The sequence below is a fragment of the Taudactylus pleione genome, unplaced genomic scaffold, assembly GCF_031769625.1.
Source record: "Taudactylus pleione unplaced genomic scaffold, aTauple2 ptg000251l, whole genome shotgun sequence".
NCBI classification, from domain to species: domain Eukaryota; kingdom Metazoa; phylum Chordata; class Amphibia; order Anura; family Myobatrachidae; genus Taudactylus; species Taudactylus pleione.
Window position 1 is genome coordinate 6,016,099 of NW_028284653.1, and position 23,481 is coordinate 6,039,579.

Genomic DNA, 23,481 nt, shown 5'->3' on the forward strand with positions numbered 1-23,481 from the left:
CTCTATGCAGTTCAACAAACACAAATTGACGCAAGAAACCTGGGAGGAATTACGTGTAGAAATCAGAAATAATGAACAGGATTTTTAAAATATTAAAATTTGGATTCTTAACCCTTACATGATTTTATCCTTGCAAGATGACAAAATATTTCATATATGTATTTGCATGTGCCAGTGTGTTGAATTAGTAGTGTCATAGTATATACAGAGAATATGTAAACAGTAGTATGTTGTGACCGGGGTTGCCCAGTTCAGGAAGGTTTCTACGTAATATACAACCTCCCTCTTCACAATAGACAGCCCCTCTATTTACTCATTGGGCCTGATTCAGACCCGGTCGCAAGCACTGAGCGCTCGCAAACGGGTCGATGGTGGCCCAGAGCGCATGCGCACGACGGAGCCGGCCACAGTGCCCTGGGTACCATCTGACAGGCCCAGCAGAGCGGAACACCGCTGGGCCAGGGCAATGTACAGTGTGGAAATGTGCTCCACACTGTAGCAGCCAGTGCTAGGATCAAGTGTGTGATCCCAGCGCTGGTCAAGGAGCAGTGGTTGGTGAAATTTGATGCTGGCTTACGAGCTGGGTGCAGCCATTGAAGAGTGGCAGCAATTTGAATTTGTTCTGGCTGTGAGCCAATCATGACTCACAGGCAGGCAGCCAATAGAAGTCAGCCACGGTGAGCCAATCACACCTCACCATGTCATGGCTAGCGCCACACATGACATCCTACAGACAAATGCCACAGGGTGGAAAAGCCAGTTCTTCAGTGGCCAAAGGATGTGGACATCACGCGAAGAGCTCTCACAGCTGCAGAAGAGGCCAGAAGACGCTGGACTCAAGAGAGAAGAGATGCAGCGGCGCCGCTGGCCACGACAGGCCAGCAGCAGAAGAATGTGGCTCAGGATCGGAGAGTGCTGCAGTGGGAAACTAATGGGCTAACGGAGCTCCACACTGCAGCCTCTCCAACAGGACTGGTAGGGCCTCTATGAGGCCTTCCCATCATTAACTCCCCCCCAGACCACCAGGTTGTCGGGCACTAGGCCCGTAGGGATAGTCAGGCTTTAGGCCTGTGGCACCGCTAGGCAGCCATTAGGCCCATGCTTCTGAGGCTGTAAGTGACCCTGGGCGCCATTTTTCAACTTGCCTTGGGTGCCAAAACCCCTAGATATGCCCCTGTTGATGCATGAGACAATATCGCAGCCCATAGAAATCTGATATCTCTGATATCTGCTGCAGTTACTCGTCATACATATGGTGACCCATAATTGATGCAATAATATTTTGAAAACTGCAGTTTTCAGAGGATTTACTGCATTTTAACCTTTGATGCCTATCGCCCACAATAAGGTCAGTAGGCAGGGGGAGGCTGGTCTTCAATCAGGAAGAACAGTGGGTACGTTAATGCTGATGTTAACTCTTGTGATTGCGCTGACATGACAGCTGATTTTTTTTTATCACCAAAGAAAAATATATGATAGATGATCAGGACAGACAGAGCAGAGATGGGGCTTTCTGTTCATCTGTGTTATGTACCCAATAATTTATAGGGAGAGTTTTGTTATGTTCAGGTACTGTGTATATTGACTAATTTAGATGTACAGTATGATTGGGTTCTCCAATTTCAATGCAGAACATCTGTGTGGGTTATTACTTGTGTTCCTTGTCCATCATGTATTCATCAGAGAATTCACAACCAATTGTATTACGCCACTAATTATTAATTCTTATTCAATGGCATGCAAGTCATTCCTTATTGGCACACCTTTATATCAGGAGAATTTCATACAATAATATGCACTAATATGCAGTGACACCCTTTACTTATAAACCAGAATAGGTAAAGCCACCCCATAGATGTGGGAATTCACCAGGCTCATTCTAGGATAAAAAGCAAGAGGACCGTAAACTTGGGCTAATTTGCTATTTCAGGTCCTTGTAATTTAACTGTTCAAACTCTGTTTTAGGTCCATTTCCTGTGTTGAGTTTAATGGTTGGCACAGCTGTGCTGCGTTTGGTTCCTGATGACAGCGATCCAGATTATCTTCAGAAAAGAGTTGTTGTGGCAGCTTCTGTGACAGTACTTGCTGGAATCTTCCAGGTCAGTGGTGCTGGGACATCTCAATCCACTCACTACTACTCACTACTACTCACCAATTATACTGACTAAAACGAATGGCTTTTATTTTTCTTCCAGTTGGCTCTAGGACTCCTACAAGTTGGATTTATAGTCATCTATTTGTCTGATTCCCTGATTAGCGGGTTTACAACTGCTGCTGCTATTCACGTTTTAATATCACAGCTAAAGTTTATATTGGGGTTAACCATTCCATCACAAAGTGGACCTTTGGCATTGTTTTATGTAAGTATGTTTACGCCTTTATAGTGTTTTGCTGCAGAGTAATGGGATAATCCTGAATTGGGCATAGCTTCATTTGGTTAGCGTAAAATAAAATTTGTACTGTATATATCCACAACAAGAGTACCCCTTCGTCCATATGTAGATTTGGTACATAGGCCTCCTTACGCTTGGAAAGATGAGAAGGGAGAGGGAAAGAGGTTATAACATATACTGAGGACAGTAACTGCAAACTGAGGCATACCTGCACAGACACAGCTACGCCTGTCAGTTTCCATATCGATTACTGGTGGTGCCTGTGAGCTGGTGTAAATACACGCTGATGATGAGGACAGTAGCCAATACTAGCTAGCCGCTTCTGATTGACTGTTTGCGTATTAATCTCTGAAGCTGATAGGTGTTTTCTACATTGGTCATATTTACATGTAGCACAGTCAGCAATCGCAGTGGTAGCATGAAAATTGTATTGAAATTTTAAGTGAATAACCAGTAGCTCCCATATGCTTTAGTGTTATATTTTGCATACATATATATATATATATATATATATATACTGTATATTATGATAAAAATCTCATTGTTGTATTACTTACATATCTATATTAATTATTCATGTTATTAGTGTAATCACTGTATCAGTTAGTAATCTTTGAAACTGCAAGCTTAAGGCCCCCATACTACATCAGCAATCTGAAAACCACAATTGAACAGTTTGAAGATTTATTGCCCAATCTTAGGATTTCCCAATCGAGCAATCTGCGCCCATACACTACAGATCTTTTTCAGTGATTTGCAGATTGATTGCAGCAAACACAGATCTGGCAATCTTGATAGGCTCCATCATTTTGCTAGAAACGGTCTGCAAATCTGCTGATCATGTCCATACACTAGCAATCTACAGCCCCAATCGATCTGTGACATCCAACATGTTGGACAATCTGATTAAACAATTCCAATCACTTTTTGGTTGCAACCTGTGATCTGTGAAACCCATACACTGCAATCCATCTCTGATGTATGGGGGCCTTTAGACTCAGAAACAGGCAAAATCAATGATCTTCCTATAGTAACGGATATGTATACCTATGCCACAGGTGGGTCACTTACTGTTTTTGGACAAATAAATTTCAATTGTATACTGCCCTTAAACTGATAATATTGACCTGCCATTCAAACGTTCATGTAACAATAATTTAAGTTTTGCATATCCTTGTTCTGAGAGGTATTTGAGAGTAGCTGAAATGCTGGGCCTTGTGCTGCCATATTGGAGGATGTTGGGATGCACCCTGTAAGTTAGCTCTCAATTTAAAAACACATGAATGTATGACCCAATATAGGGGCTCTAAATGTTTAAAGTTAGGACCACACCTAGCAGAGACATCTTGATGTGGCAGGTGATTATCATATATTTGCAAATGTATTTTATATACTTGTACAATGCTGGATTTTTCACTGGCTTATAGCAGTGTGCTGGGGAAAATAATTGTATTTTCTTTTCTAGTTAACCCCCTCACGTCCCATCCCTAACAATCACCTGTGTAATCCAAAAGATTGCCTAAGCAACTTGCATTTTGTATATTAATAATTTAAGTACATCAGGGAGAGCTCAACTGCCATAAAGGAGTGCACAATAGAGGCTGCTAGTAAAGGCCCAAGCTGTACTGCCATGGTAGAGTGTGCAGGGCCTCGGGCTGCAGCTCAATCTGCCCCATGGTTAATCAGGCCCTGGATTCATACACAATGTTAGCTGATGGACAATATCACCTGTATGACAGTTGTCTTAAATTCCCTTCTTCCCCATAAAATCTGTCAAAATGGTCCAAGTCATATTTTGTGTGACAACTGACACTTTTCTGAATACAGAAATAAGGTGATGAGCTAAACATGAAGGGGTATGTGTATATAATCAGGCATATGTCTCAGGTAAGAGAGTTTGGGGCAAATAAAAGTAAAAATAAAAGACTGCTGCAATTATCTAAACTAGTTTTATTCTACATTGTTGATAGATTGAATATGGATTAAAGTGGCAGTACTTATTCTTAGTGTACACTAGCCTTATAGGAGGATTTATGGCTATTTTATGTAAGGGATGACATGAATGTCCTTCCTGAGTTACCACCTAAGGCAGTAACATGGTTGGGACTGACCCTGCATAGAGCAATTTTCTCATCATGCCCTAAGGTGAAGATGGTCTGGAAAATAATGTATTTTTGATTATTCATTTGAGAAATACATATTAAAAAAAAATATTTGAGGCATTACAGTACACATACAAATAAAATACAAAACATTGAAGTATTGTAAATACAATAATGGAAAAAAGAAAACAGTAAATAAGGTTTTTTACTAATTCCAGCAATACAATGATGCAATGATAACAGATAATGGGTAATTGAAATCCCAATAAAATATGTTTAGAACAGTAGGGCCTGAGGTACACATTTGTCTTAAAAATTAACATATATAGTAGTTTAATTAGAAGATATGGCCAAATAGTCTGGATGGGAGGCATCGGTCGGACAGTCAACCTCTAAGAGTGAAAAGGGGAATCCTGTGCTGCAACCTGAGTAAGTTACCAGCTGTTCTGGTGCAAACTCTCATCAGTTTGCATTTTAGTTGTAAGCGGCAAGGTGTCAATATATATAGGATTCCGATAACGTTAAAAACGTTCTTCCTGTCCCTCCTTATTACATACAGTTTCTACCTAGTCCATTCGGAATAGAAGATGCAATTTTTTCAAATAACAAAGGCAATTGAGGTGGTGTATGTAGTATCCAACCCTGTAAAATAGATTCTTCTTCCAGCTGCACTAAGTGCTAGTAACAATTTTTTACCCTCCGGGGTTATTCATTGTTTGGAGTCAAATACCCTAGAATAGCCCATTCTGGGGTGAAAGGAACATAATTAACACTTTTTTCCTCTGCATATTGTTGTACAAGGTGCCAAAACTAGAAATAAATATTATAATGCTTGCTTTTCTTTGACACAATGGAAAACAGCCCAGTGGCCTGGTCAACAGCAATGTCAGGCTTCTCACTTTGTTGACTGTTATGTTTAATAAATGACTTCAAAAGTATTTATCAACGGGAATATTTAGGTATGTTACATAACCTGCTACTATAATATGTCCTACCTGCTACTATAATATGTCCTACCTGCTACTATAATATGTCCTACCTGCTACTATAATATGTCCTACCTGCTACTATAATATGTCCTACCTGCTACTATAATATGTCCTACCTGCTACTATAATATGTCCTACCTGCTACTATAATATGTCCTAAACCATTATAGTTATGTTATCAATGAACTAAAAAGTACTACTCACTGCTCAACTCACCAGTCTCTTTCACCTTTCTACTTGATCTCATTGAATAAAGAGATCATTAATGCAATTTGCACCCTGATGTTCAGGTTTATATTGCTTATAATTTTGTTTTACAGACGCTGAAAGATCTCTTTTCTATAATTACGAAAACAAACATTGCCGATCTTGTCACATCCATAATTATAATGGTTGTAGTCTTTATTGTAAAGGAAATCAATGATCGTTTTAAAGCCAAGATACCTGTACCAATCCCTATTGAAGTTATAATGGTAAGTAACTAAAATTTCAATTGTTTGCAGTATAGGACAAATAAATATAAATGTTGGTCTTGGTCATATGGTCATTCATTACATACACACAAAATAAACCTATGTTCAAATGACAATTGTAAACTGAGGTGTACTTATAGCTCTGTATACACAAGACTTTAGTCAATGTACTTGAAATTGGTAATTTAGCTGGGGCTCAAAGAATTTGACTGGAAAATCGGCTTGGGCCATAAGCATAATTAGGTCTGTGTATTTTACAGTTAACCTATTGTTATACCTATCAACAAGTTTTATCATAAGCAACGAGTTTTAAAACTTACAGTTACAGTAGTATACAGTAGTCGGCTTACACCTACTTTATTTCCCATGTTGTATTTGGGGTGAAATGCTTGTTTTTGTCTCAATTTACTTTTATCTTTTAGACAGTAATTGCAACTGGAGTATCATACGGGTTTAATTTTGCAGATTTATATAATGTAGCTGTTGTTGGAAAATTACAGAAAGGGTAAGAATATTTTTTATATTTTTGTTTCATTACCAGCACAATAACTGCACTGTATTGTTTTGTACATGGAATTATTGATTTTCATTGCTAATAAAAAAATAAAAAAAGAAATAAAAAACAGTAATAAATACAGTAGTATATAAAAAAAAATGGAAACTAATGTAAATAAAAATATAGCACACTTATATCATACAGCTAAGTACAGACAAATAATGAAAGTATAACACTGTTTTATAACATCAAACACCAAGAGAAAACTATATATTATCTGGAGTTTCTTATTTAATGTCAATTGTTTGGTGACTACACCTACCACGTACTGTTCAGTCACCTGAGTAAAGTGTGCATGGCTATGCCAAATTGTAATATTTGAGGTCGGATACATAGATGCTGCTCTGCTGGTGCTGCTGAAGGGGGCATGGCCACGCAAAGTTGGACACATGGCACCACCTCTTTGGCAGGCCAAGGACTACCCCGATACTTATGCCTGCCCTTTACATTTTGGCACCCCTTGCAGTAGCAGCAGGAGTACAGTTTATTGATATGCTGCACATACTTCTTATTTTTAATATGATTGTTTTGGTGTAACCATTATATATTTGTTGGTTACAACCTTATTATCTAGAACAGTGCTGTCAAATATTTCCATGAAAGGGACATGTTTTAATTAAAACTGTATATTGGTGGATTAAGTACAATTTAGAAAATTATTATATTAAAGACAATAGAGCTTTTAGTGAAGCTAGGGACCCACAGTGGCTTTTAAGGAATGCATTCTGCATACAGGTCACAAGATGTCCATCTTTAACGAAGATGCAAAATAAATGATCATGTCTACTAGTCTGGGTCACTTAACCTGTCCTCTAATAAGCATGATAAGCACTGCTAGGTGATGATGATGATAATAATGAAAGGAAGTTAACACCTATCTGAGCCAAAGGGTTAAACCACTTAGTAGCATACTACCCTCTCCAATTGTTAAGAATAATTTTATTGAAGTATGGGATGCAAAGTTGGACTGTTTAGTTATCCATACAGGAGTGATAGGAGAGAGAATCCTTAAAGCCAATTAGACTAGATTGCTATGAATTCAGAGTATGCCTTTTTTATTAAAAAATATTTTTGGACCTCTGTAGTGATATTGTAACACAATGCTAGGTGATAAAAAAAAAAATTTCAAGTATTTTTTCCCCATTTGTACACTCTGTAGACAAAGTGATTGGACACACCCATTTCAGCAGGTTTGGCATGGTTCTACTAGTTGTAATGCATGATCACATTAACTCTGAGAAGTATAGAGATGTTCTCGATAACTTTGTGCTCCCTACATTGTGGCAGTTCTATGGAAACAACAAATGTTTTTATCAGGATGACAATGCCACCTGTCATGTTTCCAGGGCAATACTGGACTGGTATACAGAGAATTCGGTAACCCAGGTGGACTGGCCAGTTCAGAGTGCAGATCTTAACCCCATTGAGAACCTCTGGGACAAATTGGAGTGACGTATGTGTCCTAGGCCAATCAACCTTCTTCAGTGTCACCTTTGATCACTGTACTTAAGGTGGAATGGCAAAACATGCCTCCTGCTGTTGTCCAGGAGCTTGTGGACAATTTGGCAAGAAGGGTGTCTACAGTAATCACTGCATGTGGTGGACCTAGAAAGTATTGATCTATTTGCTATCAGTATCCAATCATTTTGTCTACATAGTGTACTATCCTGCACAAATAAAGTATATACAGTGTAAGAAACAGTATAAAATATTATATTTGTATAAACTTCTATACTGCTCCATCCATTTTTTATGTTTCTATTTACTGTACACAGTTTTCAGCCTCCAATGGCACCAAGTCTTTCAGTGTTTCAAGAATGCATAGCTGATGGTTTTTCCATTGGAATTGTTGGGTTTGCTATAGGCTTTTCTGTGGCTAAAGTCTATTCAATCAAGCATGACTATGTAATAGATGGCAATCAGGTAAGTAACAGACAATGTTATTTCTCAAGGGTGATTTGGGAATTATTTTCATTTGAGACATTAGGTGTGCAATTCTGTTTTAAGAACCATGATTTATGAGTATTCTTTTTCACTGCTTTCAAATTTCCATTATCACTGCAAACTGAATATATTATTTAAAATTAATATTATACGAATGGAACTGGGAATTGAATAATAGCAATATTATTAATAATATTAATATTAATAAGTTTACAATAAAATATCTGTTTGCAAAAAAAGGTTCATAATGCACAATCAAGATATTTTAATAACCATATCAAACAGTATGAGGGTAATTGATAACACACTTTTAATAGTTACATAGCGAGATTGAATAATAGAAGGTGCATCATGCTTAACCTTTCATACTATAAGTTCTAAATAACTTACCAGACTTTAGTGTACAAGGGTAAAGAAATATCAGTTTATTTACAAATAAGGTATCATATAAGCAAGAGATATTGGTGAGAAAAAATATTTATATGCATTTCAGAATAGTGTTTTTGTTTTTTAAAGTTGACCAATAAATACACAAAAATATAATTGCATTGTTTATATATTTCAGACATTCTTTTTCTTTACTTACCTTACAAACTAAGCTAAACCAAATTCACATTTTCATAAATGTATTTAATATCCTTGTCAGAAACTGAAAAGAAAAAAACATTGTACACATTATATGGTGATTTCTTTTCAGACATTTTATTTTATTCATTTTATTCTATGAATATTAAATGATTTGACTATTCTCTATTACAAAAACATGTCTTAACAAGTAAAAAAAAAACCTTCTGTTATGGTAGTTACGATGATATTATAAACATGTCAATAAAAATACCAAAGGTAACAGTATTATTATTATTATTATTATTATTAATATTATTATTAGTTATTGTTACTACTACTACTACTAATAATAATAATAATAATAATAATAATAATAATAATAATAATACATTATTGTTATTATTATTAGTTATAATTAATAATAATCATCATCATAATCATCATAATAATAATAATATAAACAATAATACATTATATTGATATGGTACTACAAGGCTTCTGCAGTTCAGTACATAATTAGAACATACAGTAAAATTACATAATACAAGGGTGAGCATACAGCACATAAATAACATAACATTTGTATTTGATTCAGTATTATCATTTTTGTATTGTTAATAACGAATTCATATTCAGATTTCATATTAAGAGTTTCTACTTCATAATAATATGTATATTTGGAAATATTTTATTACTTTGCAGGAATTGGTAGCGTTTGGATTAAGCAACATATTCTGTGGCTGTTTCAGAGGGTTTGCTGCAAGTACTTCACTGTCAAGATCAGCTGTCCAGGAGAGCACTGGGGGTAAAACTCAGGTGAATATTCCATCAATGGACCCATTCTGGTGATAGTGATGTTGGGGGACTCTAGTGTGTGTCTATGCTCAAAACCATTTTCTGCTTGTTTCATATATGAATTATGTATCAAGAGGGCAAAATTGCCTTAGAGTGTTTGACTGCCTAAATCAACAAATATATAAAACTTTATAGACTCTTTTGTCCATAAAGTGATGTAAGAAACGTTCTCTTTAAAGTTTTAGTTACACATGTGTACTTGTAAATGTAATCTACTGATTGATGTAACACTGATAAAGTGCACAGATAAATCATTGCTTGTCAATAATAACACTTGGATAGGGTAATAAAAATTAATATTTAGTCAGAAAGCTAGTACTTATTGGGCAGCTTTGGCAACTCTGTAGTGAAGCAAGAGTGTATCAAAAAAAACAATGTGTTCAGTATTAGCATAAAAGGCAAAGTAAGCATTTCAGCAGCACTATAGGTAGTGGAACTGCAAATAATTCCATTATTAGGCCAGTTACTCACTGGTGTCAAAATAGATTCTTCTTCTATTTATTCTATTTATTTTTTTTGCAACTGTAAAAACATGTAAACTAGTACAGGTTGAGTCTCCCATATCCAAATATTCCGAAATACGGAATATTCCGAAATACGGAACTTTTTTAGCTTGACTGAGAAAATGAAACCTTTGATTTTTGATGGTTCAATGTACACAAACTTTGTCTAAGGCACAAATTATTAAAAATATTGTATAAAATTACCTGCAGGCTGTGTGTATAGGGTGTATATGAAACATAAATGTATTTCATGTATGTACACAAACTTTGTTTGAGCCACAAAATTATTGAAAATATTGTATACAATTACCTGCAGGCTGTGTGTATAAGGTGTATATACCACATAAATGCATTCTGTGTGTATATTGGGGGCCTATTCCCAAGATATCTCATTATGATATGCAATTATTCCAAAATACGGAATATTCCGTTATCCAAAATACCCCTGGTCCCAAGCATTTTGGATATCGGAGACTCAACCTGTAGTATGTGGTTGGAACCTGTTAGTTCATGATACTAGGCACCTATGCCATGATTATCATTCAAAATGTGCATCGTATTCGCATTAATAAAACAACTTGGAGCGACAAAACTACATTGCTAGCTAGCACTGATCAATTTGTTATGTAACATTTGTACATCTGTGTGCGACGGTGTAAAAAGGGCTCCAATGCAGCGGCAGTGGCCTTTTCTCACGTCAGGCTTTGTTGTGTTTAATGTGTGACTTTGTACTGTGTAAAACCAATCTCTGTGTGGTTAAAGTGGCAGCGCAGCATCTCTAGTACACTGTCAATGGCTTCTTGCTGCATCTGCAAGGTAAGGTTTAAAGAAAAATACGGCACACTACTCCTCTTGGTACATCTCAGTCACGTCAGGAGTGTCGCACCAGATGGCGTACGAACAACCAGTACCATAAGTAAGGACACATCTGCAGCTCAGTGCTTGTTTCTCTCTCCCCTGTGATAACCCACCCAGTGGTAATGATTAGTACCCAATCCCTAGTGAGCTGGTGTTAGCTCACTAGGGATTGGGTACTAATCATTACCACTGGGTGGGTTATCGGCAGCACAGTACCTACAGAACCTCACCAGGCAAGGAAAACTGGCACTAGCCATTCAATTTCAGTAGAAATGACAGGACAACAAATATAAACACCACCTGCTTAAACAGGGAAGCAGTGTGCATTGTGCTGCATATTGGGATAGCATTCTGCTTGTGTACTGTACAGCAGATCATTTTAATAATGTGATATATAATGTTATCCTATATCAGCCAAATTGATCCATAATCAGCACCTCTGTAGTCCTAGACATCATACACATTACTGAAGACTGCAAACCTGGGGGTTGCTCAATTAAACCAAGATGATGCAACAGAAAGTCTTGTACTGATCTGATCTGATCATTGAGAACACTATCTATACTTTTTGAATGTAAGCTCTTACGAGCAGGGTCTCTACCCTCTTGTGCTTCTCCTTACTTTACTTTCACCTACTTCTTACCCCCCACCAGGGCACCTAACACTTGGTTGCGTATGCTCTGTTGCATATGTAGGTGTTATGGTCACTAATGTAGCAATGTATTTGTTTATGTACTTTGTAAGGCGCTGCTGAACACTTGTGGCACCATATAAATAAAGGATAATAATAATAATAATATACTATTCTATAGGGACATTATGATTTTTTTATGGGCAGGCAAATGTCAGTAACTGGACAATAGGAGAATCCATGTAGTGCTCTTACATGGATAGACAGCCTGAGTAAGTTTTTATAACAGAAACTGAATAGCTCTCAGCACAGACTCTTCTGCTGTGACTGATATACTCATGTAGATTACTTACACTTCACTTGTGGGTGGTAGTCAAGTAGTCATTTATGTTGCAATTAAAATGCTATATAGCATTATGTGCTAATTATCGGCTTTAGACTGATGTACTATTAATCAGATGTACTATTAACCACATACATGGACAGGGTCCCTGCGAAACGTAAGAAGTTAAATGGTAAGCGATTATCATCCAGATCGGCTTCCTCTTATTTTTAACATAGGGTAAGATCTTACATGAACAGGGCTCACTGTAATAGCCAGGATTAGGAAACAGCTTTTGTACTGCACACTTGGTCCCCACTCCCCTCTCTACATATCACCTCTCAATACATGTTGAATACATCTCTGTTGAATGATCATTTAGAACAGGGCTGAATATCGCGCATAATATTTAAAATAGAGACAACGTAGGGTCCTATCGGAATTGGAGATGATAAAAGGCTTTTGCCAGGATGTTTTTCTATTGATTTTTAAATTCATTTATAGAAAACGTGTCTACTCTAAAGACACTGAGATTAGAGAGGACAAATCTTCAATGACAGATCAAGGAGTTTTATATTTGTCTTTTTTTCAATCTAAATGACATGTTCTTAGATGAATATCTAATCTTTCTATTTAGTACAGAGATTTCACTACTCTAGATTGCAGGCCACAGTGATTCCCAGATATACTTTTGCACTTTATGCAGTATGAAGAATGTAATGTAGATAAGCATGTATACAATACCATACATAAAAGCCCTTGTACATGACCACAGATAACCTAAATGGGAGAGAAATGGGAGATACAATTCTCACATATCATTGCCCTGTGGTGTGGCCTTTAGCAATGTTGGCTCTTGTTAGTCTGCCCTACAATTTTCTATTTAAACCAAATTAAAGTGTTTGTACGGAAAACGCATCCATCTCTATGGCAATTAGAGACACACTGTCATTTTGTTTATTTTTCTAGCTACAGCCTTGTGTTCTTTATGCATTGACAGGTGGCCGGACTTCTATCAGCTATTATTGTCATGATTGTCACTTTGGCTATTGGATTTCTCCTTGAATCATTGCAAAAGGTATGATTATAAGACATAAAAAATTGCATTCATTATTTTTATGCTAGAGTATGAATAACGTTTTATTCTGTATACTGTTATCAACTATTAATATTTACTAACTGAGCTATTTAATGTGCTTTAAAACAATGTTTAACAAAATCACATTTCTGCTAAAAGGGCTTCATTATAAAAATGGTGCTCAACCTTTATGTACTGTATGCTTACAAAGGGGTTCATTCATTGGAAGCAAAGCAAAAAAAGCAAGTAACTATCAGTAACAAACCATTTTGCAATGTAAGGGGTGCAAATACTGTATATTTATTAGTTTCCATGCAGGGTAAATACTGGCTGCTTTTGCATGTAGCCCACAAATACTAGACAGCTTTAGTTTTTTAACTACTATTTAGATTTCAGTTCGAACACACCCCTCCCAAATTTGGATCTCCCTGCAAATTTTACATTTGCCCCATCTGCAGTGCAGCATGGTTTTACCCAGATGCAGTTACTTGCTTTTTTGCTTTGCTCCCCAAACTGCATTGTCTCTAGAAACAAGAGTCTTCTATATAATTGTCTGCCTAACCAAACTCCCATATAATTTATAGAGGAGTCTCCTGAGCATACAGCATAGAAGGGCCCCCTGGTGTGTGATGGGCAGTTCATACCGGTGCACAAGTGCATAACCAAGACTCTCTGTAGTGCACATCCATTACTTTTCATATATATATATTTTTATATATATATATATATATATATATATATACAGTATATGTGTGTGTTTTTTTACACTGGGCACTCATATGCTGGCTATACACCTGCGCGACTATCATCATATCAGATTCACCATCCGACTCTCCGGAGCTCCCTGGCAGGCCCTGCGCACGATTTGCTGTTTTTCTTAGCACACGATCTGTCGTATGATCGGGCGTGTGCCTCACGTGCTCAACCTAGAAAAAGTAATTGAAATGACTTGAATGGACGCACGTTGCATTGCATGAACAAAATACATGGTACGATCTGCACACAATAAGATGGAACATATGTGCTGCACATCTGATCATACGATCTGTTTTAGGAGCTGCGGGAGCGCGCATCGGATCGTATCTTACTCTAAAGATACATAATTTCCACAGGATCCATCGTAAGACTCGTCAAAAATCGCCGGGCAATCGTCCCGAAATCGTGCAGGTGTATGGCAAGCAATAGGATGAGGGAGGGGAGATTAGGCCTTGCTGTCTGCAGCCCTACACTGAAAATGGATGGTGTGTGTTCACCCAATGATGGCTGCCAGTGCACTGCTAGTTGTGCAGTCCAGACATGTAGTTTAGTTGTAATTGGCAGCAGCCAAATCAAATCTACATGTAACATCCTGCATATGCAGAAAGGGAACTTGTGTTCCAATTGGTGATCCTTCTCTGCCTTGCTGTTGTTGCCCATGGAGATCACGGAATCAAGACTTCAATAGTTCAAGCCAAGCTCCCCATCCACGTTGAGCCACAATAAGTTCACCAAGTATACCCTGCATTCCTGTCCACAAATAGGCTCCCTAAGCTCAGGCTGTGAAATAATTTTTGGCATTCAACATCCTTATACTGCACAGTACAGAATGCCTTAAACCCTATGTGACAAAAACACTAGAAAGGTTGTCAAGGGGAGATATATATGTCCCAGGGGTTAGTTCCTGTCTGATAGACAGAAGCTGATTAGCAGGCTTGATTGCCAGACCACCAGAGGCTGATAAAGGGTGTGTTAGTCAGAGGCCTGTTGAGAGACACTGTGATTACAGAATGTAAGTGCTGTGCTAAAGACATGTTTTGTGAGAGGGAAGTTAGGCCCTTTCTCTCTGAGAAAGGGAATCATTTTGTTTAGTTAGAGCCAGATAGGCCAGGATTTACTTTAATGTTTTATTTATTTTGTGCTGCTAATAAAACTAGTTGCGGATACTTATACCAAGGCCATGGACTGGTGTACTACTATTTGGCTGCTGCATGACAAGTGTATCTGTCTACCCCAGGAAAGGAGATGTCAACCATAACCTGATTTTCAACACCAATAAAATATGTAATTAATAACAACTAAAATGAAACCAAATGACTGAAAATCAATCATAATGCAAACGATAGCATATTTGTTTTTTAATTTTTTTATTATTATATTATTAATTATTGTTATTATTGTTATTATTATTTTTTTTATTCTAGTCGGTGCTTGCAGCCTTGGTCGTAATCAATCTGAAGGGAATGTTGATGCAGTTTAATGTAATCCCTAATTTGTTCCGAAAGGATAAATATGATTGTGTAAGTAGTATACTTGCTTCTTGTTGTCAATTGATTTATACTGTCCAACATAATAATAGCACAAAGTCCAAGGACCAGGGCCAATAATTAATTAAAATTTATGTATTAGATTGAAATTCTTTAAACTGCTGCCAAAATGGAAAATAAATGTAGTTTTCATAATGACCGACACAGATAGTGTGCATAATGTGATTGTCAGTCTAGGTCCAAAGTGTTACAGTAATAAAATGGAACTCCATAGAGTTTCTATTTCTGTAAATTACTTGAACTAATTTAGATAGTGGTATCTAGTACAGTAAAAGTGGCATTAAGGTAAATAATTGTAGCACGGAAAAATTGCTGCCAGTGATATAGCATAGAGCATATAGTTATCCACGGAAAACAATTGCTGGGTATGGTATGATGAGATTTATTCAGAATGAGTGAAAGAACTCCAAATTGTTGGCATAGCTAATCATTGATTTTCTATATTTTTCACAGTTAGTATGGGTGGTGACCTTTATTGCTGCTGTTTTGCTTGGCCTTGACCTTGGACTGGCAGCAGGAGTAGGATTTGAACTGTTGACTGTGGTGTTCCGCGCACAGTTGTAAGTACAGTATGAATACAAACTATCACAGGGGGCAAACATAGTATTTTAATAGGCTCCATACACATGCCAGATCCAATTTTAATACAACAATATTAAATATATACAATATACACACGTATAATACATAGTTGATTCCTGCATGAATATATTCTACAAAGTTCAATTACAGTATACTCTGCTTAAATGGAAGAGCTCTGCATCACCACCTGGTGGTCATAAGTGGTGGATTTTGCCTTTAACTTAGCAACTTTTGAATTCGATTTATTGGCTGGGGGATTCCAAGCAGCTGCAATAACCCCTAATATTGGCAATAATTTATGTAACACAAATTGTCTGCTGTGCAGTCCAAAATCAGATTTGAATCGCCTATATTTCTGCTAAGGCACATGAGTGAATGGAGAAAGAATTTTTAATTTGAAAAGGAAAATACGTTTATTGGATGGAGGGAAGGTGTAGCCCCTGTCCTTCTGTAGTCTGATGTATGTATACTCACTTCACTTGGATACCGAAGTCTATAGAATACTTGTTATTAAGCTGTCCTCTTTATCCAGGATACAGTACAGTGGGTAGGTGTGATAAAGTGGATCTGACACAGGCATGGTAGTGCAGTACAATTACAATTACAGTTGACACAATAAATAGGAGCCTCCTCTCTGATGAAATAATGCACCACTTTGATTACACCATTTTTCCTCATGCAGAGCAGAATGGCAGTAGTATTACTTTACACTACAGCCACAGAGCCGACACTCTCTCATCCTTGGGTTGTCGCTTTGCCACTCACTCTTTCCATCTCAGTCAGGGACGTTTCTAGAGAGGAGGGGGCCCCCTCCTCTCCACCCGGCGGCCGGCAGGGCACTGAGCTGTGCGCGGCCAGCGCCGGAGTTATAGACTCTGGGCACTAGAGTTTGCCCAGAGTCTATAATGAATGCACAGGTCACCGGGAAAATGGCTGCAGGGCCCATTTTCCCTGTACTGCGCATGCGCAAATGTTTTACAGTGCCGGATCCCCGTGCCGACATGGGACTCCGGAGAGGTAAGTATTACTATGGTTGCAGGGTGTGCGGGGCCCCCCTGGACCCAGAAGCCCGTGTTCCCCGCACACCCTGCACCCATTATAGGGCAACAAACATGTGGGGGCCCCTATTAAATGTGACAAACTGGGGGTATGCGCAATGGGAACATTATGCAGAGCCCCCAGTAGTGTCAGTGCCCACAGTGGTAGTGCCCTGTATGCAGTGCCCAAATGCAATACTCCCATTAGTAGTGCCCCCTGTAGTAATGCCCTCTGTATAAATGCCCCCAGTAGTAATACCCATGTAGTTGTGCCCCAAATAGTAATGCCTACCAGTAGTAATTGGGTGTGTGCCCAATAGTAATGCCCTAGTAGTAATGCCCCCTGTATAAATCCCCCAGTAGTAATACCCATGTAATTGTGCCCCCAATAGTAATGCTCCCAGTAGTCATTCCCCCTGTAGTAGAGCCCTCTGTAGAAATGCCCCCAGTAGTAATGCCCCTCTATTAGTGCCCCCAATACTAATACTCCCTCTCTAGTAGAGCCCCCAATAGTAATGCCCCCTGATTAACGCCCCAGTAGTAATGCCTCCCCCCTCTGAGTAATGCCCCCTCCCCAGTAATAATGCCTCCCCCCCGAGTAATGTCCCCGGTAGTAATGCCTCTCCCCTCCCTGAGTAATGCCCCAGTAGTAATGCTCCCCCCCGAGTAATGCCCCCCTACCAGTAATGCCCCCAGTAGGCCGCTTGCACTAAAAAAAAAAAAAAAGTTCATACTTACCTTAAACTAAGCCCCACGACTGCTGCAGTCCGCTCGGCTGCTCCTCTGCACTGTGGGAGAGACATCATGACGTCTCTCCCTTAGTGCACTGCGTGAGCCAGAAGCTGGAGCCCTCATGAGCTCAAGCCTCCGACTCCAGGTGCTGCTGCGGGGAGGGAGCCGGGCGCCCGCTGGTTACAGCATGCACCTGGCAAATGGAGCCTCCCTGCGGCGCCGGGGTTAGGTTGGCCGGAGGAGGCGGAACTGGTTCCGTCTCCTCCGGTCCGCTTTAACCCCGATGGGTGTGGGGGCCCTTAATGTGTGGGGGCCCAGGGACGATCGCCCCTGTCGCCCCCCATTAATCCGGCCCTGCACTTAACACTGATTAGAGAAGCACTACAGTATATCATTTATGTCAGCTCAGCAACTGCTCTAAAATGGAACTCTGCAGTTCCACAAAAACAACCTGCAATATGTAATACTATTATAAGAACTGCGCTGAGTTGAGTTGACCATATAATGAAGTGCAAATACCATATAAAAAATAATAGAATTTATTAAAATATTCGCTTAATGAGTATCATTAAATGCATGGGTCCCAGCATTAAAAAAAAAAATCTACAAAATGACATAGACAATAGATGTATATAAAAATATAAATAGATAGTATTCAAATATCATCACCAGAAGACCCTTACTCAAATTCAATAGATGTCTTGGAAAGTATTGGAATTTAAGTGTCCTTTAGATGTCAAGGTTTACAATCAATAATCCTGCATCACCTAGGGGCTAGGTGATCGCTTTGCAACAGTGCTTTTTTGGCACTGTCGGCGCTGTCCCAGATTTAGACACTATAGTGAAACTAGTAGTGGGCTGTTTAACAGTGAGGCATTACAAACTGATTGTGCGTTTTAAAACACACACTTGCGGCACTGTCGGCATGTCGGCGCTGTGGTGGCTGTCAGATATGGGGGTTGCAATGGGATCTCTGAAAAATGCCAAGTGGAGCCGCTCCATATGCCAGTTGCGCTATGCCGTGGCGTACAGAGGATCATAGTACTACGCATGCCCAGTCACACATAGTGCATCCCAGACTTACAGTAAACACTATAGTGATTTCATGATGTTAGGAACTATTGTAGTAGCAGGCTGTTTGAAAGAGGGGTCTCTGTATTATAAACTGACAGTGCGTTTTAAGACGCACACTTGTGGCACTGTCGGCGCTGTCCCAGACTTGGACACTATAGTGATTTCATGACTTCGGAAACTGGTAGTGGGCTCTGTTTGAAAGAGGGGTCTCTGTATTACAAACTGATTGTGCGTTTTAAAGCGCAAACTTGCGGCACTGTCGGTATGTCGGCGCTGTGGTGACTGTCAGATCTAAGGGTTGCAATGGGATCTCTGGTACAAGCCCAGTTGAGCTGCTCCATACGCCAGTCGCGCTATGCCATGGCGTATAGAGCATCATAGTACTACGCATGCCCAGTGTGTCGGGAGTCACACACAATGGGATCTCTGGTGTATGCCCTGTGGAGCCGCTCCATATGCCAGTCATGCTATGCCATGGTGTATAGAGGATCATAGTACTGCGCATGCCCAGTGTGTCGGGAGTCACACACAGTGCATCCCAGTCTTACAGTAAACACTATAGTGATTTCATGACTTTAGGAACTACTGTAGTAGCAGGCTGTTTGAAAGAGGGATCTCTGTGTTACAAACTGACTGTGCGGTTGAAGTTGCACACTTGCAGCACTGTAGGCGCTGTCCCAGACTTAGACACTATACTGATTTCATGACTGCAGAAACTGGTGGTGGGCTCTGTTTAAAAGAGGGGTCTCTGTGTTACAAACTGACTGTGCGGTTGAAGTTGCACACTTGCAGCACTGTAGGCGCTGTCCCAGACTTAGACACTATACTGATTTCATGACTGCAGAAACTGGTGGTGGGCTCTGTTTAAAAGAGGGGTCTCTGTGTTACAAACTGACAGTGCATGTTAAGACGCACACTTGCAGCACTGTCGGCGCTGTCCCAGACTTGGACACTATAGTAATTTCATGACTTCAGAAACTGGTAGTGGGCTCTGTCTGAAAGAGGGGTTTCTGTATTAACTGATTGCGTATTTTATAGCACAAACTTGTGGCACGTCGGCGCTGTGGTGGCTGCCAGATCTGGGAGTTGCAATGGGATCTCTGGCGCATGCCCAGTGGAGTCGCTTCATATGCCTGTTGTGCTATGCCATGGCGTATAGAGGATCATAGTACTGCGCATGCCCAGTGTGTCGGGAGTCACACACAGTGCATCAGGTCCCTTCCCCCAAAGCAAGCAAAAGGCCTTCATTACCATAATAAAGGACGCTCTGTCAGCCATTTACTGTAAGCTGTCAGCTCAAAGTCTGCCCTTGTGTCCTGAAAAGGTGAGGAATGGTGACCATTGCCAAGGACACCATCCCCAATCTACTTGGACAACTAATATGCCGCTCTGAATGTGTTGGTTTCTTATAATCTGAATTTTTAAGACGCACACTTGTGGCACTGCCCGCACTGTACCAGACTTAGACACTATAGTGATTTCATTACTTTGGAAACTAGTAGTGGGCCCTGTTTAAAAGTGAGGTCACAGCGCCGACGTGCCAATATTGCCGCAAGTTTGCATTTTTAAACGCACAATCAGTTTGTAATAGAGGGAACTCTCTTTTAAACAGAGCCCACTACTAGTTTCTAAAGTCATGAAATCACTATAGTGTCTAAGTCTGGGACAGAGCCAACAGTGCTGACAGTGCCGCAAGTGTACATCTTAAAATGCACACTCAGTTTGTAATACAGAGGGCCTGATTCAGACCCGGTCGCTCTGATAGAGCGTTCGCTCTGAATCAGGGCCGGGCTTTTTTTTTTTAGAACGGCCTCCTGGCCGCTCGCATAGCTGTGGGTGACCACCCACAGCTATAGTGAGCGGCCATGATGATGGTCGTGTTGGTCAAGACCATCGCGACATTGGGCTTGCGACAAGACCCTTGTTGTAGGGTCTTGTGGCTGCAAGCCCCAGAGAGATTTCGGCTCTAACAGAGCCGGAATCTCTCCACTGACATCACTTGTGATGTCAGTGGGGCTGCCCCCAAACGACAGGCGTTCTCATGGGAACGCCTCCATTTGGGCATCCAACCAAAGGGGGCGAGCTGTCACTCAACATCGACAGCTCGCCCCCTTTATTGCAAGACCCGAAGCGACGGAGTGCCCGTCGCTAGCCGGGTCTCGTGCATGTGCACGACGGAGCCGGCTCCGTCGTTCGCATGCGCTGTGGGCCACCATCGACCCGGTTGTGAGAGCTCAGCGCTTGCGACTGGGTCTGAATCAGGCCCAGAGTTCCCTCTTTCAAAAAGGCTGCTACTATGAAATCACTATAGTGTTTAAGTCTGGGATGCACTGTGTGTGACTCCCGACACACTGGGCATGCATAGTGCTATGGTCTTCCATACGCCACAGCATAGCGCGACTGGCGTATGGAGCAGCTCCACTGGGCATGCGCCAGAGATCCCATTGCAACCCCTCCACTGGGCATGTACCAGAGATCCCATTGTAACCCCTCAGAGCTGACAGCAACCACTGCGCCGACGTGCGGACATTGCCGCAAGTTTGCGTTTTTAAACGCATAATCAGTTTGTAATACAGAGACCTCTCTTTTAAACAGAGCCCACTACTAGTTTCTAAAGTCTTGAAATCACTATAGTGTCTAAGTCTCGGACAGTGCTGACAGTGCCGCAAGTGTGTGTCTTAAAACGCACACTCAGTTTGTAATACAGAGATCCCTCTTTCAAACAGGCCGCTACTAGTTCCTAAGTTATGAAATCACTATAGTGTTTAAGTCTGGGATGCACTGTGTGTGACTCCCGACACACTGGGCATGCGTAGTGCTATGATCTTCCATATGCCACGGCATAGCGTGACTGGCGTATGGAGCGGCTCCACTGGGCATGCACCAGAGATCCCATTGTAACCCCCCCAGAGCTGACAGCCACATGCTCACTCAGTTTGTAATACAGAGTCCCCTCTTTTAAATAGAGGGCCTGATTCAGCTCACAAGCGGGTTGATGGACGGGCAGTGCGCACTGCGTATGCACGAGCCCCGGAGCGAGTGAGAAATCCCTCACTTCGGAGCTCGCTACAAGACGGGGCGGCTGTTGTCGATGTTGATCAACAGCTCACCCCGTTTTCTAGACGGGTCGGGGGGGTGGCTGCACAAACAGAGGCATCCCAAAGGAAGCTATTAGAGCAGGAAGTTCACGGGGACTTGCGGTGGACGAGACCCTACCACAAGAGTCTCGCCGCAAGCACGATGGTCGCGATTATCACCCACAGCTTAGTGAGCGGCCTGGAGGCCGGGGTAAAAAAAAAAACGCCCCGCCCTGATTCAGAGCGAGCCCTCGCAAATAGCAAGCGGCTCTGAATCTGGTCCAGAGCCCGCTACTAAAGCCATGATATCACTAGTCTGGGACAGCGCTGACATTGATGCAAGTGTGCAGCTTCAAAGTCACAGTCAGTGTGTAATACAGTGCTGTGCGTTCCTGTGAAATATTTTTATATAAAAGTACAGTACTCACACACTTAATGATTTCAAACTTTATTAGACATTCTTCTACAGCCCTGATACCATGAGGAAAACGTTCTACTACAGTATATTGTACAGAATCACTGCTTCTGTCTGTTACAAAATGCATTGGAAATCAGACGCATGCGCTGTGTAGTTTAGGAAAAGTGACACCTGGTGGACAAAAAGTTGTATTACATATTATGACTTTTTTTCAGTGCTACGCCATGTTCTGTTATGAAACTTTCTGTGTGGCACGACTCATGGTGTAGTGTGTGCCGTGAGATGCATGGCGCGCTACATGGGGTTTGGAGCAACAAACTAGCTGGGCACATCTGTAGCAATTGGAAGTGTTGGTATACGTAGGAGAGAAGAAACTGTCTGAAAAATGGTAACTCCACTAGATTGCAACAGAATGGTAACATATCCTCTGAGGAAATTACCAGTTGTAAAGAAACGCGTTAGAAAGACTGCTCATATCCTGCACACTAGCACTCCAACATCGATACACCATCCATTATTGCTACAGACTGTGTTCACCCCATCAGGAAGCCTGCACTATTTGTATTTACCGCTATAAGAACAAGCGGCTATTGCACGTCATTATATGGTCAACTTAGCGAAGTTCTTATAATAGTATTCCTACATTTGTGACTCACTATCAGGCCAGGCTCTCAGCATCTGTCTTGGCTGCACATCTGATTTTGATTTCTTATTTCATACACTGACTTATTTCATGCATTGACACCCCTGCACTCCACTCAATATCAGAGTCTCCCTTTGGGGACTTATGCTCTCTCACTCTTTGATGCATCACTCACTACAGCTGAGTGCTGAAGTCTTCCTCCCACTAATCATGCTGGCTTGCACTTGCCACACTGCAGCTGCCATAATAATTAGACCTGTTATACTAGAAGGGTAGTGGACATAAAGAACTTTCAACACCAAAACAAGAGTTTAAACCTCTCTGTGTGGAAGGGTTTATTATTA

The 23,481-nt window shown here is 40.5% G+C and overlaps 1 protein-coding gene across 1 annotated transcript in view; it reads left to right on the plus strand.

Annotated features, from left to right (window-relative positions):
- Window positions 1-23,481, plus strand: part of LOC148515264 (chloride anion exchanger-like) — a 75,321-nt gene that overhangs the window by 33,997 nt on the left and 17,843 nt on the right. The window contains exons 4-12 of the mRNA XM_088480253.1: window positions 1,966-2,099; window positions 2,196-2,360; window positions 5,805-5,957; window positions 6,380-6,462; window positions 8,289-8,436; window positions 9,727-9,840; window positions 13,194-13,271; window positions 15,452-15,547; window positions 16,028-16,134. Coding sequence (XP_088336379.1) covers window positions 1,966-2,099; window positions 2,196-2,360; window positions 5,805-5,957; window positions 6,380-6,462; window positions 8,289-8,436; window positions 9,727-9,840; window positions 13,194-13,271; window positions 15,452-15,547; window positions 16,028-16,134 — 1,078 coding nt within the window. The remainder of the gene's footprint in view (window positions 1-1,965; window positions 2,100-2,195; window positions 2,361-5,804; window positions 5,958-6,379; window positions 6,463-8,288; window positions 8,437-9,726; window positions 9,841-13,193; window positions 13,272-15,451; window positions 15,548-16,027; window positions 16,135-23,481) is intronic.